The sequence below is a fragment of the Bos grunniens genome, chromosome 1, assembly GCF_055505025.1.
Source record: "Bos grunniens cultivar Pamir isolate PY7600 chromosome 1, Bosgru_T2T1.0, whole genome shotgun sequence".
NCBI lineage: Eukaryota > Metazoa > Chordata > Mammalia > Artiodactyla > Bovidae > Bos > Bos grunniens.
The window spans coordinates 73410452-73424145 of NC_141165.1; the positions used below are offsets into that span (position 1 = coordinate 73410452).

Below are 13694 nucleotides of genomic sequence, written 5' to 3' on the forward strand. Positions count from 1 at the left end.
AGGAGTGGGCTGTACATGTTTCGTTAATGGCTTTTTGTAATTTATAGGTGCTCAATAAATGTATTTTGAACTAAAACTCCTTTTAGAGGCCTTTTCCAAATAAAGTATATGCCTGAAGACATCCTTCATGTCCCACCAAACTCATCACATGATAATCTAAAACCAAAGTCTCAAATACTAAATTCCTAATACTTCGATTACAGGCAGTAGAAAAAGCATAAAGAAGGTGTTTTGGGAAAGATTATCTTTAAATAGTCAAGGAAAGAAAAAATGACAACAAAAATAGCACATTCAAGCCCCATAAACACATAATCTATCATGCCATTAAAATACAAAATATAAAAATGCCTCCACATTTGTTTCTTTTTGACCCCATGCCCGATTCTGCCTACCAGAAAACTGACTGATCAAGTGTTCCTAACCTTTTCAGGGAAAGCTTTGGGAGGAGGTGAAATCCATAAATCCTGGATAGAGCAAAATGTACTGTGCCCCCATTCGGTGTCTTTCTTCCAAAGCAGTGGCATGCTGGCAATGCTCTTAACCTATAACCATTTCCTTAAGAGGACAGCTCTTCCAGTGAGGAAATTACTTCTCAATGTGAAATATTTGCCCTCATTTTCATTCTGGCCTAACTGGATCTATGCAAATGAATAGCAGGAAGTTGATTTTATACCTTTCTTCTTACTCACATGATTAAGGAAGGGCTGAGATTCGGGTACTATCTTCCTCAGCTTCTAAGCAGCTGGCATCACCCCTATTGATTTCATGCCCCACTCTACCACTGGATCTTACCTTGACTCCTACATGTGTTGGTGACTGAGTCTTCCTTGCTACCGGTAGCTCTTTCCATATTTTCAATCCAGGGTACAAATTCCACTTCATTGCCTTTGCTTTAGAGAAATACACATGAGCTCCCTACACTGGTTCTCTATGGCAGGAGTGGTATTGCCTCACACCAGATTTTCCCCAGCTAAAGCTTTATGGATCTGCTTCCTATTCCTCCTCCACCTGTGGTCTAAGACTTGCCCCAGATTTCTGGATGACATTTAACAAAGGAATGTTAAAGGGATTCCACCTGACAGATTACGTATTTAACACCTAACTGGCCGCAAATGTTGAAATGGGAGAGGTGAGGAGATGAGTTAAAGCTTATCACCTCCTAGCTCTTCTTACAGAGTAGTTTGCTAGCCTGATGTGATCAGTTATTCAATCAGTTCTTTCATTTATTCACTAAACATTTACTGAGCATCTACCTGAGTGCCAGGTTCTTCTGTAATATGAAGCCTGAGGGAAACTAAAACTAATAAGGCAACCTCTGTGCCCTAGAGAAAATTCATGGTCTAGTGGGGAGAAAAAGCTAAACACGTCATAAAATTATAATACAGCACATTCAATACTGTGATAGGGGTACTCCTTAAGGGAGTGAGTACAGAGAGGAGGGAAAGAGACTCGGCTGTCCACCAGAGCCCTCGCCCCTTCCCATCACTATCATCTCTCTTTATTTTAGGGGAGCCTCTACTAAGCAAGCTGTACATGAACTGGATCCCAGGCTACGGGTTTATTCAGCAAGTGTTTATTGGGTACCTCCTGAGTGCTTTGGAACAGGGAGAGGAATTAGAGATGGAGAGTTTCTAAGTGGGCAGGAATAGATGGGTAAGGAGCACCAGAAAGAACTGAACCCTGAAAGAAGTATGAGTGTATCCTCCTCCAGACAAGGAGGAATGCAGAGAGGAAGGACGATGATCAGGAGAGTTCCGGGTAGAAAGAGAGAAGCTGAATGACTTAACATCAGAGGGTACACTTGCCTAGTCAGCGAAGTAGGAGGCAGGGCAGCCACGTGACAATAGGAGTAGAATTGGAGGTCATAGAAAAGTTACAGAAGACAGCCAGAGGCAAAAGCACTTACAGTAGGTTTCAAAATGGCAGGTATGACTCAACCGCAACTCAGCAACCTAGCATTGGGAGAGATGCCCGAGGCTGGCAGTGGGGCCAGGGAGCTAATAGTTTTTAATTACAAAAGTTAAACTAAATTAAAACTTAATTGGAAATCCCTTGTAATAAGCTAAGTGATGAACAAAATCAATGAAAGCAATTATGTAGTTGCGGGGGGTGGCAGAGGATGAGATGGTTGGATGGCTTCACTGACTCAATGGATATGAGTTTGAGCAAACTCTGAGAGAGAATGAAGGACAGGGAAGCCTGGTATGCTGCAGTTCTGGGGTTGCAGAGTCAGACATGACTTAGCGACTGAACACACACAATTATTTAGAATCAATAGAAACTATCTGCAACACTGGACACCTCTTAAAAATGAGTACACACCTAGTGCTTGCTTCAAACTGTAGATTTCCTTGGTATGAAATTAAAAAAAAAAAAACAAAAAAACAGCACTCTCAAACATAGCTTCCCCAGTAGCTCAGCAGGTAAAGAATCCACCTGCAAAGCAGGAGACACCGGTTCCATTACTGGGTTGGGAAGATCCCTGGAGTAGGAAAGGGCAACCCACGCCAATATTCTTGCCTGGAGCATTTCATGGACAGAGGAGCCTGGTGGGCTACAGTCCATGGGGTCGCAAAGAGTCAGATGTGACTGAGCTACTAACACTTTCACTTTTTAACTCTCAAACATAAGCCAATTTGAATAGATTTTACACGTTGATTTTATACACATGTAGACACATAGAATCGCATGGACGGATGAGCCTGGTGGGTTGCAGTCCATGGGGTCGCTAAGAGTCGGACATGACTGAACGACTTCACTTTCACTTTTCACTTTCGTGCATTGGAGCAGGAAATGGAAACCCACTCCAGTGTTCTTGCCTGGAGAGTCCCAGGGATGGGGGAGCCTGGTGGGCTGCCGTGTATGGGGTCCCACAGAGTCGGACATGACTGAAGCGACTTAGCAGCAGCAGCAGCAGCAGCAGCAGCAGCAGACACATAGAATACTATAAAAATTTATTAAAGTGTGTAGGCTTTGGTCTTATTTTCTTAGCCATTTGGAAAACCTTTCTGCAATCCTGGCTTACCTGGGCCTGGCATCCCTCCCACTCTCTGGCCATCCTGCCATTCCCTGTGTGCCTTGACTCTTGGTCCATCCAGGTTTCTACAGTGAGTTCCATTAGCACTGAATAAAGGAATAAACAATGTGCACATTAAGTGCTCATTTTTTCCACCTGAGCCCAAATTACCTGACTTGGTGAGGGAAACAGCATGAGTTTCTGGGACAGTGATAAGAATCACATTCTTCATTTGGGTGTTGTTCCAGCCTGTGAGAACAGCACCAGGCCTCAACCTCCAGTGGCCCTCACCACCTACACTTGTGTTAAAGCCTAACGCCTCAGTCTGATACTGGAGGTTTACCTCCCTCTCTCTCAACCTCATTTCCTTCCACTCTACCCAGGAACCTCTCAAGCCTGGCTCCAGGTCATCAATGAACGTGCTCCCTTGGAGGCAGCTCAGTAACTTTCATAGGTTCCTGGGTCCACCTTCGTTACCCACGTGATGGGCAGAAGTTGTCCAGGTGCTATGATGGGCCTGCGGCTTGGATTTCCTGCCTTAGGCTCAGGTCCCTGCCAGGACAGGGAGAGACCTTATACCAGGCACCATGCTGCCCCTGCAAAGCCGCCTGCAGCCAGAGCCCCTCCCCAGTGAGCCTGAACTTCTTCTGGTGTCCCCAGGCCTCCCGGTCACAGGCGGTCAGGCCATAAGGGAAGTATATGTAGAAGTTGTCCCAAACCACGGTGCCCCTGCCCTCCTTGACCTGTGCTGCTGGGTCCCACGCAAGGGTCACACTCTTCCCTTTAGTTAAGAGAGTGGGATGTGACAGTGTAGGGATAAAGCAGGGTGTAGAGCTATATAAAGTGATGGGGCTGAGGTCCTGACCTTCCTGATCTGACCACCTGCCTGAGGAACCTCCCTCCCCTATTGCTTGATGTCCCTGCGTCTATGTTCCACCCAGAGTCTCATCTCCTCGCAAGAACCAGCCCAAGGCCCCATTCCTGCTTACTCAGTCACAGGGTGCAGAGGCCTCTCTGAATTCCTAGAGCCCTTGCTGTTGGCATCACTTGAAGTGACATTTCATCAGATCTTCTTGGTGAGCCAGGCTCAGGGGACTTGGTTCTGCTGCTGGAAAGTTTTGTGAAATTGACCCTCTATTTGCCTGTCTGAAGACGAAAGGGGCCGGAACCACGCCTCTGGGCTGATGTTTCAGTTCAGTTTGATTGCTTTTTTCACTCTAAACTACTTGCTAGTGTCTGTTTCTGCTTCTTATCTATATTTTACATTTCTGTCACAACCTAGAGCATAGAGTGCTAGGGCTTGAGGAAGACTTGAGAAATTTGTTTCTGAGGTATTAACTAAATGAATACCAAGATTTTACAACAAACATGTTTTTCTGTGGGGCAAAGCACAATTGGGTGATCTAATTAAAATTTAGATTGTAGATTAAGCTCACTATTGTTAAGATATCAGTTATCACCAAATTGATCTATAGATTTTACACAATCCCAATCAGAATCCCAGCAAGGTTTCTTGTAGAAATTGACAACTGATTCGAAAATATATACAGAAATGTAAAAGATATAGAATAGCCAAAACAACTTTAAAAAGGAAAAACAATGTTGAAAGACTCAAACAATCTGATTTTAGACATTATAAAACTACAGAAATCTAGGATAGTACAGTATTGATGTCAAGATAGAAAACTAAGGCAATTAAACAGAATAGAGCATCCAACAATAGATGCACATATATAAATAGTCAATTGGTGGAAAAAGAGTCTTTTCAACAATGGTAGTAGAACAATCATTAATGTGCACAAAACTAAACTTTGATTGACACCTCATAGCAAATACCATAAAAATTCCTCAGAATGGATCAGAGACCTAAGTGTAAAACTTAAACTATAAAACATCTAGCAGAAAACATAGGAGAGAATCTTTGTTATCTTTAAACAAATATTTATTACACATAACACCCACAGTATGATCTGTAAGTTAAAAAATATTGGATTTCATAAAAATTAAAATCCTCTTCTCCTAAATAGATACTCTTAAGAGAATGAAAAACTAAGCTACATACTGAAGGAAAATATTTGCAAATTACATATCCAATAAATGACTTGTATCCAGAATATATTTTTTAAAAAGTCTCAAAACTAAATAGTAAGAAAACAATGAACAAAAGATTTGAACAGAGACTTCACTAAAGAAGATATATGGATGGCAAGGAAGCACACAAAAAGATGCTCAACCATTAATCACAGCAACTTAAAACCTCAGTAACATGCTACTACACACCTATTAGAAGGCTTAAAATGAAAAAAGGCTGACAATACCAAGTGTTGGTGAGATGTGGAGCAAGTGGAACTTTAATATACTGCTATGGGAGTATAAGATGGTATAACCATATTAGAAAAGAGCTTAGCAATTTCTTTAAAAAGTTAAACATGCACCTGCCATATGACCTAACCATTACACTCTTATTTACCCAAGAGCAATGAAAGCATATGTCTGCAAAACGATTTGTACCCAAATCTTCAAAGCAGCATTAGCACCTCAAAAGTGGAAAGAAGCCAAATATACATTAAGAGGTAAAAGGATATGTAAGCTGCTGCTGCTGCTACTGCTGCTAAGTCTATTCAGTCATGTCCAACTCTGTGCGACCCCATAGACAGAAGCCCACCAGGCTCCCCTGTCCCTGGGATTCTCCAGGCAAGAACACTGGAGTGGGTTGCCATTTCCTTCTCCAATGCATGAAAGTGAAAAGTGAAAGTGAAGTCGCTCAGTCGTGTCCGACTCTTAGTGACCCCATGGACTGCAGCCTACCAGGCTCCTCCGTCCATGGGATTTTCCAGGCAAGAGTACTGGAGTGGGTTGCCATTGCCTTCTGCGTATGTAAGCTGGGGTACATCCAAACAATGGAACTCTACACAGGAATTAAAAGGAATATACTACTGCTACACAAAGAAACACGAATGTATCTCAAAGTAATTATGCTAAGTGGGAGAAACTAGACCAGAAAAAGTACATGCTATATGTTTCCTTATGGAATTCTAGAAAATTCAAAATAATCTATTGTGATAGAAGATCAGTGATCACTTGGAGAGCTGTAAAGGGATAAAAGAGGTACAAGAGAAAGGTCATAAAAAGAAACATGAGGAAAATTTGGGGGATGAAAGAGGTGTTCATTATCTTGATTGTGGTGATGCTTTTACAGGTGTGGACATGTGTCAACATTTACCAAATTGTATACTTTAAATATGTGCAATTTATTATGTCAATTATACCTCAATAAAGCTGTATTTTTTTCAATAAAGCTCTTTTAAAAATTGTTTAAGGCTTCTTCCCGGAAACTTTAATAAACTACAATGCATATTTCCAAGCATAAACCCTAGCAATCCTAATTTTACAGTTCTAGGCTAGGACCCAGAAACCTGCATTTGACCCAAGCTCTTCAAGCAATTCCAGTGCAAGTTTTCCCTAAACCACACTTCGTGAAACACTGATCTAGAGAGTAAGGATTTCTAGAACAATATTGTAATTAGAATGTTTGTTTCTGGGGAAAATAAGTAACTTTTCCTACTAGGGTTGTTATATCTTTCTGTATTATGCCTCCAGAGCACTCATATTCCATTAGCATAACATGTATTTAGCATATTATAAATAGTTCAAAGGCAAAATTAAATCATATCTTTCCCCCCATCTTCAGTTCAGTTCAGTCGCTCAGTCATGTCCTACTCTTTGCCACCCCATGAATCACAGCATGCCAGGCCCCCGTGTCCATCACCAACTCCCGGAGTTCACTCAAACTCATGTCCATTGAGACGGTGATGCCATCCAGCCATCTCATCCTCTGTCGTCCCCTTCTCCTCCTGTCCCCAATCCCTCCCAGCATCAGAGTCTTTTCCAATGAGTCAACTCTTCGCATGAGGTGGCCAAAGTATTGGAGTTTCAGCTTCAGCATCATTCCTTCCAATGAACACCCAGGACTGATCTCCTTCAGAATGGACTGGTTGGATCTCCTTGCAGTCCAAGGGACTCTCAAGAGTCTTCTCCAACACCACAGTTCAAAAGCATCAATTCTTCAGTGCTCAGCTTTCTTCACAGTCCAACTCTAACATTCATATATGACCACTGGAAAAACCATAGCCTTGACTAGACAGACCTTTGTTGGCAAAGTAATGTTTCTGCTTTTTAATATGCTATCTAGGTTGGTCATAACTTTCCTTCCAAGGAGTAAGTGTCTTTTAATTTCATATAAATTAAAATTAACTTCATGATCTTGTTACATTTCCTGGCAGAGGCTTACAATTTAAATCAAGAACTTAGGTCTCTTGGTCATGACTGAAAACTGATGCGCTAGTTTTCCAATCACACTTCGTAGTTTACATTTTTTCCATATCTTATGATGCACATCCACCCACACATCCTCCTGACAAGCTCATGATCAGAGGAGACACAGAAAGAGTGTAAAATGGTTTCATTACTGCTAAGTCTCTGAGGACAAAGTTATCTGTCCACGTGTATATAATTTTCCTCATTAAACAACAAAAACTGTTGCCAGTATAAATGATAGGAGATAGGTTTTTCCCATGAAACTAGCATTCCTTAACCCTGGCAACATTACCTGAAAGAAAGATTGCAACTCAGTGGATGAAGCTTGTTTTGGATTTTCCTATCCAATATCACTTGAGAAGACACATGTGAAGGATAAAGCGTACTCAAAGATGATTTTTAGCGATTAAAGGGAATACAGTGAATAACATCTGTGAAAATGGTGTAGGGATAAAAAAAACCTCCGAAAATTCGCTCCTCAATGAAAGCATGGAAAAAATTTGCAGAAATAGCCACAGTATTTTCAGAACACTGGAAATTAAACAAAGGCTTCAGGAGAGCCTTAGTTCAAGAAGACTGGATGAATCTCAGTATGACCGGTGAGTTTGTGGTGTTTTAGTTACCCTAGTCCCATTCTACTCCTTTTTCTTAGTGGCAGCCTTGGAAACCAACAGCCTGTAATCATGGTGAAAATTAGCAAGCTGGCAGCTCTAGGAGGGGGCAGAATGGGGACCCCCTTCAAAGTCTCATTTCCAGAAAACTGTCATTATTTGATTGTCTGGGGGTTCCTTGGAATATCCTACTTGCAAGGCTGTCTTTATTAACCGACCAAGAGCTTGCTCAGTGTGAAAAGCCTTTTCCCCAGGGCTCTTTATATAGAGAAAATATATAGAGGTGATTATTTAATTTCTTGGCTGCTTGAGGCACTGGATAACAGCTGGGGCAAAACTAAGATAATCAAAAAGTAAAAGGAAAAACATAAGAATCCATAGTGGCTTTGAAAACCTCCAAATATTCTGGAGATTCTAGAAGGCCATTGTGCACATGCCAAGGGTTGTGCACACACTCAGGAAAAACCTTAGAAGACCTTATGCTCTCACCTCAGCTGATTTTGAGACTCTGTACAAAAATAAGTGAAGGCTAAGGAAATTGTCACCTGTCTGACTGAGTATTAAAGTTGTGCTCAAAAGTCCACACAGAATTCCTTGGCAAAGACCGAATGTTTATTGATTTCAGGTGTTTAAGAAAACTTCTGCCCAACCATGAAGCAAGCAGACTTCAGTGACCACACAGGACAATGAATATGGGTTTTATAGAATTATTTCATAAAAGTCACTAAATAAACCACAGACTGCAACAATAGCAAACACTGGAGATAGAGGAGAATCTGATTTCCAGAGTTGCCACATTATGGCATTTTAAATGTCTAGTTTCCAAAGAAAAATTATGATGCATACAGAGAAATAAGAAAACATAACCCATACACAGGAAAAAAAAAAAAAAAGGAGTCAATAGAAACTGTCCCTGAGGAAGCCAAGATATTGCACTTTCCAGACCAAGACTTTAAATCAACTTAAAAAAAAAAATGTTTAGAATGAAAGGAAGCCATATATAAAGAACTAAAGTATGAAAACAAACTCTCATCAAATAGAGAATATAAAGAGAGAGAAATTATACTTTAAAAGGACCAAATAGATATTTTGGATTGAAAAGTATAATAACTGGAGTGAAAAATTCACTTCAATGGTTCAATAGCCAATTTGAGCAGGCAAAGAATCAGAGAACTTATACATGAGTCAATTGAAACTACCCAATTTGAAGAATAGAAAGAAAAGAATGAAAAAAATAAACAGAGCTTTAAAAGCTTGTAGGACACCAACAAGCATATCAACATATACCTAACAGGAGTCCCAGAGGACATAAAAAGGGACTGAAAAAATTAATGCTTGAAGAAGTAATGGCTAAAGACTTCCAAAATTCAAAGTAAAATGCTAATCTACACGTCCAAGGTGATCTAAAAACTCCAGAAATAAAAACTCAGAGAACACCCACCTATACATAATATGATCAAACTGTCAAAAGACAAAGAAAGTAGAGATAGCCAAGATGGCAGATTAGGAAGACCACAAGATCACCTCCTTTCATGACTACATCAAAATTACAACAATGGCACCCCACTCCAGTACTCTTGCCTGGAAAATCCCATGGACGGAGGGGCCTGGAGGGCTGCAGTCCATGGGGTCGCTAGGAGTCGGACACGACTGAGCGACTTCACTTTCACTTTTCACTTTCATGCATTGGAGAAGGAAATGGCAACCCACTCCAGTGTTCTTGCCTGGAGAATCCCAGGGACGGGGGAGCCTGGTGGGCTGCCATCTATGGGGTCGCACAGAGTCGGACACGACTGAAGCAACTTAGCAGCAGCAGCAGCATAGAGCAACTACTGATAAGAAACACCTGAAGATTAGCAGAAAAGGTTATCTACAACTAAAGATATGAAGAAGGAACTAAAATGAGATAAATAGGAGGGGCAGAAAAGCAGTAGAGTTAAAACCCATACCCACTGGGTAGACAACCCACAAACAAGAGGATAATCACACTTGCAGAAGTTCTCCCCAAGGAGCAAGGGATACAAGCCCCACATTGAGCTCCCTAGCTCAGCCGTCCTGCACCAGGAAGATGAGCCCCCAGAGTCAAACGCTTTGAAGGCCAGCGGGGATTACTTTTGGGAGAGTTAGAGGGCACTAGAAAATAGAGACTCTACTCTTAAAGAGCATGTACAAAATCTCACATGCTCTAAGACCCAGGGCAGAAGAAATAGTTTCAAAGAATCCTGGGTTAGACCACTTGCTAATCTTGTAGAACTTCCCAGAGAGGTAGGAAGAAACTAGGAACTCCGTGGGAATACAGGTGCTGGCAGCAGCCATATTTAGGAACTCATTCTACCATGAGGATACTGGTGCTGGCAAGTGCCATCTTCCCTCTAGATGATTGGTTCTGGGAAACAGCCCCACTCAGCAGCAGGCCTGATGCCCTAAGACCCCATGAATCTCCAAGTCATTCAGGGACCCAGCCTCATCCACCAGAGGGCCCAGGACACAGACCCACTCACTAGTGGGCCAGTGCTAGTCCTGGGAACCCCTGAGTCACAAAGCCAACTTCACCAGGACCTAGTACTCCTTGCCTGCTGGCCAAGTGGGATGGGGGCCAGCCCTGGCTATAAGTATGCTTATAGTAGTCAGCCTCATCACAACAGAAAAGTCCATACAGCTCACAGAGGAGGCAGTTCTAGAACACATCACTCTGGTGATCAAAGAGAAGTTGGGCCCCATAGAACATCTCCTACATAAGGCCACATCTCTGACATTGGGAAACATAACTGATAGAATATATAGAAATAAAAACAGAAAGTTAGGCAAAATGAGGTGACAGAGGAAAATGTTCCAAATGAAAGAACAAGAATAAAACCCTAGAAGAACTATTAAGCAATAATTATTACTTATTTACCCAATAAAGAGCTCAAGGTGACGCTAATAAAATGCTGTGCTGTGCTGTGCTTAGTTTGCTCAGTTGTGTCTGACTCTTTGTGACTCCATGGACCATAGCCCATCAGGCTCCTCTGTCCATGGGGATTCTCCCGACAAGAATACTGTAGTGGGTTGCCATGCCCTCTGCTGAATGAGCTAAAAAATAGATGAACATAGAGAGCAACTTTTAAAGAGTTTGAAAATATAAAGAACTGAGCAGAGCTAGACAATAAACTAAAATTAAATATACATTAGAAGGAATCAACAGTAGATTAGATGATACAGAGGAGTGGATCAGCAAACTGGAAGACAGAATACTGGAAATTACCCAAGCTGGCCAGAGAAAAGAAAAAGAACTGTAAAAAATGGGGATAGTTTAAGAGACCTCTGGGACAATATCAAGTATATTAATATTTGCACTCTAGGGGTTCTAGAAAAAGAGAGAGAGAAGTTGGAGACATAATAGCTTAAAACTTCCCTAGCTTGGGGAAGGAAACAGACATCCAGGTTCAGAAGCACAGAGAGTCCCAAACAAGATGAACCCAAAGATATCCACACGAAGATAGGTTGTAATTAAAACGGCAAAATTAAAAGCATCAAGGGGAAGCCAACTAGTTACATAAAGTTGCAAGATACAAAGGTAATATACACAAATCTGTTGCATTTCTATACACTAACAATGACCTATTAGAAAGAGAAATCAAGAAAAAATCTAATTTGCAATTGCATCAAGAAGAATAAAATACCTAGGAATAAATCTAACCAAGGAGAGAAAACTATAAGACATTGATGAAAGAAATTTAGGACAACACAAGCAAATAGAAAGTTATACCATGCTCACAGACTGGAAGTCAATACTGTTAAGAATGACTATGCTTCCCAGGGGAATCTACAGATTCAATGCAATCCCTCTCAAAATACCAATGGCATTTTTTCACAGAAGTAAACAAAATAATTCTAAATTTGTATAGTAACAAAAGACCTGAATAGCCAAAACAATCTTGAGAAAGAACAAAGCTGATGGTATCATGAGCTGTGATTTCAAACTATACTACAAAGATACAGTAATCAAAATATGTAGTAGTGGTACAAAAACAGACACACAGATCAATGGAACAATATAGAGAGCCCAGAAATAAACCCACACTTATGTAGACAATTAATCTATGACAAAGGAGGCAATAATATACACTGGGGAAAAGACAGCCTTTCCAACAAATGGTGTTGGAAAACTGGACTGCTACATGCAAGGGAATCAGAATTAACTACTTTCTCACACCATGTACAAAAATAAACTCAAAATAAACGAAAGACTTAAATGTAAGACCTGAAGCCATAGAACTCCTGAAGGAAAACATAGGCAATATACTTTTATTTTTTTGCCCATGCTGTGTGGCATGCAGGATCTTAGTCCCATGAACAGGGATTGGACCTGTGCCCCCTGCAGTGGAAGTGTGGAGTCTTAACCACTGCATTGCCAGTGAATTCCCAGACAGTATACCTTTTGACATATATTATGGCAATATTTTGTGTATAGAAATACTGAACTACTAAGCTGTGCACCTGGAACAAACATACTTTGAAGGTCAATGACCCTTTAATTAAAAAAAAGAGAGAAAGAGAGAATCTAGAAAGTAGCAAGAGAAAAGCAACCTGTATCATGCAAATATTTTTTAGTAAGTTAATAGCTTAACTCTTATTATAAACTATGGAGGCTACAAAATAGTGGGATGACAAAAGTGCTTTAAGTAAAAGACTGTCAACCAAGAAGTCTATATCTATGGTCAACTGATTTTCATCAAGTCTCTGTCTTAATTCAGGCTGCTATAACAAAATACCATATCCTGGATGGCTTATAAATGACTGAAGTTTCTTTCTTACAGTTCTGGAGGCTGGAAGTCTGAGATAAGGGCACCAGCCTGGCTGAGTTCTGTTGAGGACCCTCCTCTGGGCTGCATATTATTGACTTCTGATTGAGAAAATTGGGTCTGGGCAATTGGGTAGGTGAGATCATGTCTAAAAGGGACATACACACAATTACAAAACCCCTATACCATCTAAAGCAAGCACAGGTGCTTCCAGGTACTATGAAAATGTGCCCACAGTTATTTTCTAGGCAAATCATTTTCTTTAACAATATCCCCAATCTCCACACCTCCACACGGATTCCACACAAAGGTGGAACCAGTATACTCCCCAAACTGAAGTCAGCAAGGGTAAACTTACCTTTAATATTGTTTTGTTGTTTCATCAATAATTTACTTATTTCTGAAAACCAACAATCTCTGATTTCTTTTGAAGCTGCCTGCAATTACAGATAAGAAAATACTGACTATTATCACCTCGTACATTAATTGGACAGGACTTTTATTCTCTGGATGACTTTTAGAATGAGATAAAAAACAGTTGCTGAGTTATGGGAACATGATAGGGAAAGAGGAGAGACACCTATGGGAAAGGCATGAATTTTACCTGTAGGATGTATTTTTCAAGTCCATTTTGGTTGGCAATTTCAAACTTTCTGTTGCTCCCCCTTCCAAGTTGGCGAATTGAAAGTGTCATCAACTATTGTAAACAAAGAAGAAAATTCTCTATGCCATCTCTTCCGATTTAAGAATTATCCCTGTCACTCCAATTCTTTCTACCCTTCATCTCTTTTCTTCCATCTTTCTTCTAAGTGTTTTACTGTTCTCTGTTAACAACCCCAAGGAACATAAAACACAGCTTGTGTCATTTATCTTGTCTGTTTCAGAGGACAACACAGATGATATCATTCCACAGGCACAGCTGTAGCCTTCAACGGTAAGCAAAATGGTGATCTCTCCTTTAATACC

General features: G+C 40.8%; 1 protein-coding gene across 7 annotated transcripts in view; it reads right to left on the reverse strand.

The window, feature by feature from the left end:
- The window catches only part of MCF2L2 (MCF.2 cell line derived transforming sequence-like 2), a 259999-nt gene that overhangs the window by 15451 nt on the left and 230854 nt on the right, over nt 1-13694 (reverse strand). For 6 of the 7 annotated variants that reach the window (XM_086395932.1, XM_086395898.1, XM_086395952.1 and 3 more), the window contains 2 exons: nt 13333-13425; nt 13087-13165 (listed from right to left, as the gene is read on the reverse strand). In XM_086395932.1, coding sequence (XP_086252058.1) covers nt 13087-13165; nt 13333-13425 — 172 coding nt within the window. Of the gene's footprint in view, nt 1-13086; nt 13166-13332; nt 13426-13694 lie in introns of those variants that run through there. The other variant, XR_015162240.1, reaches the window with a different exon arrangement.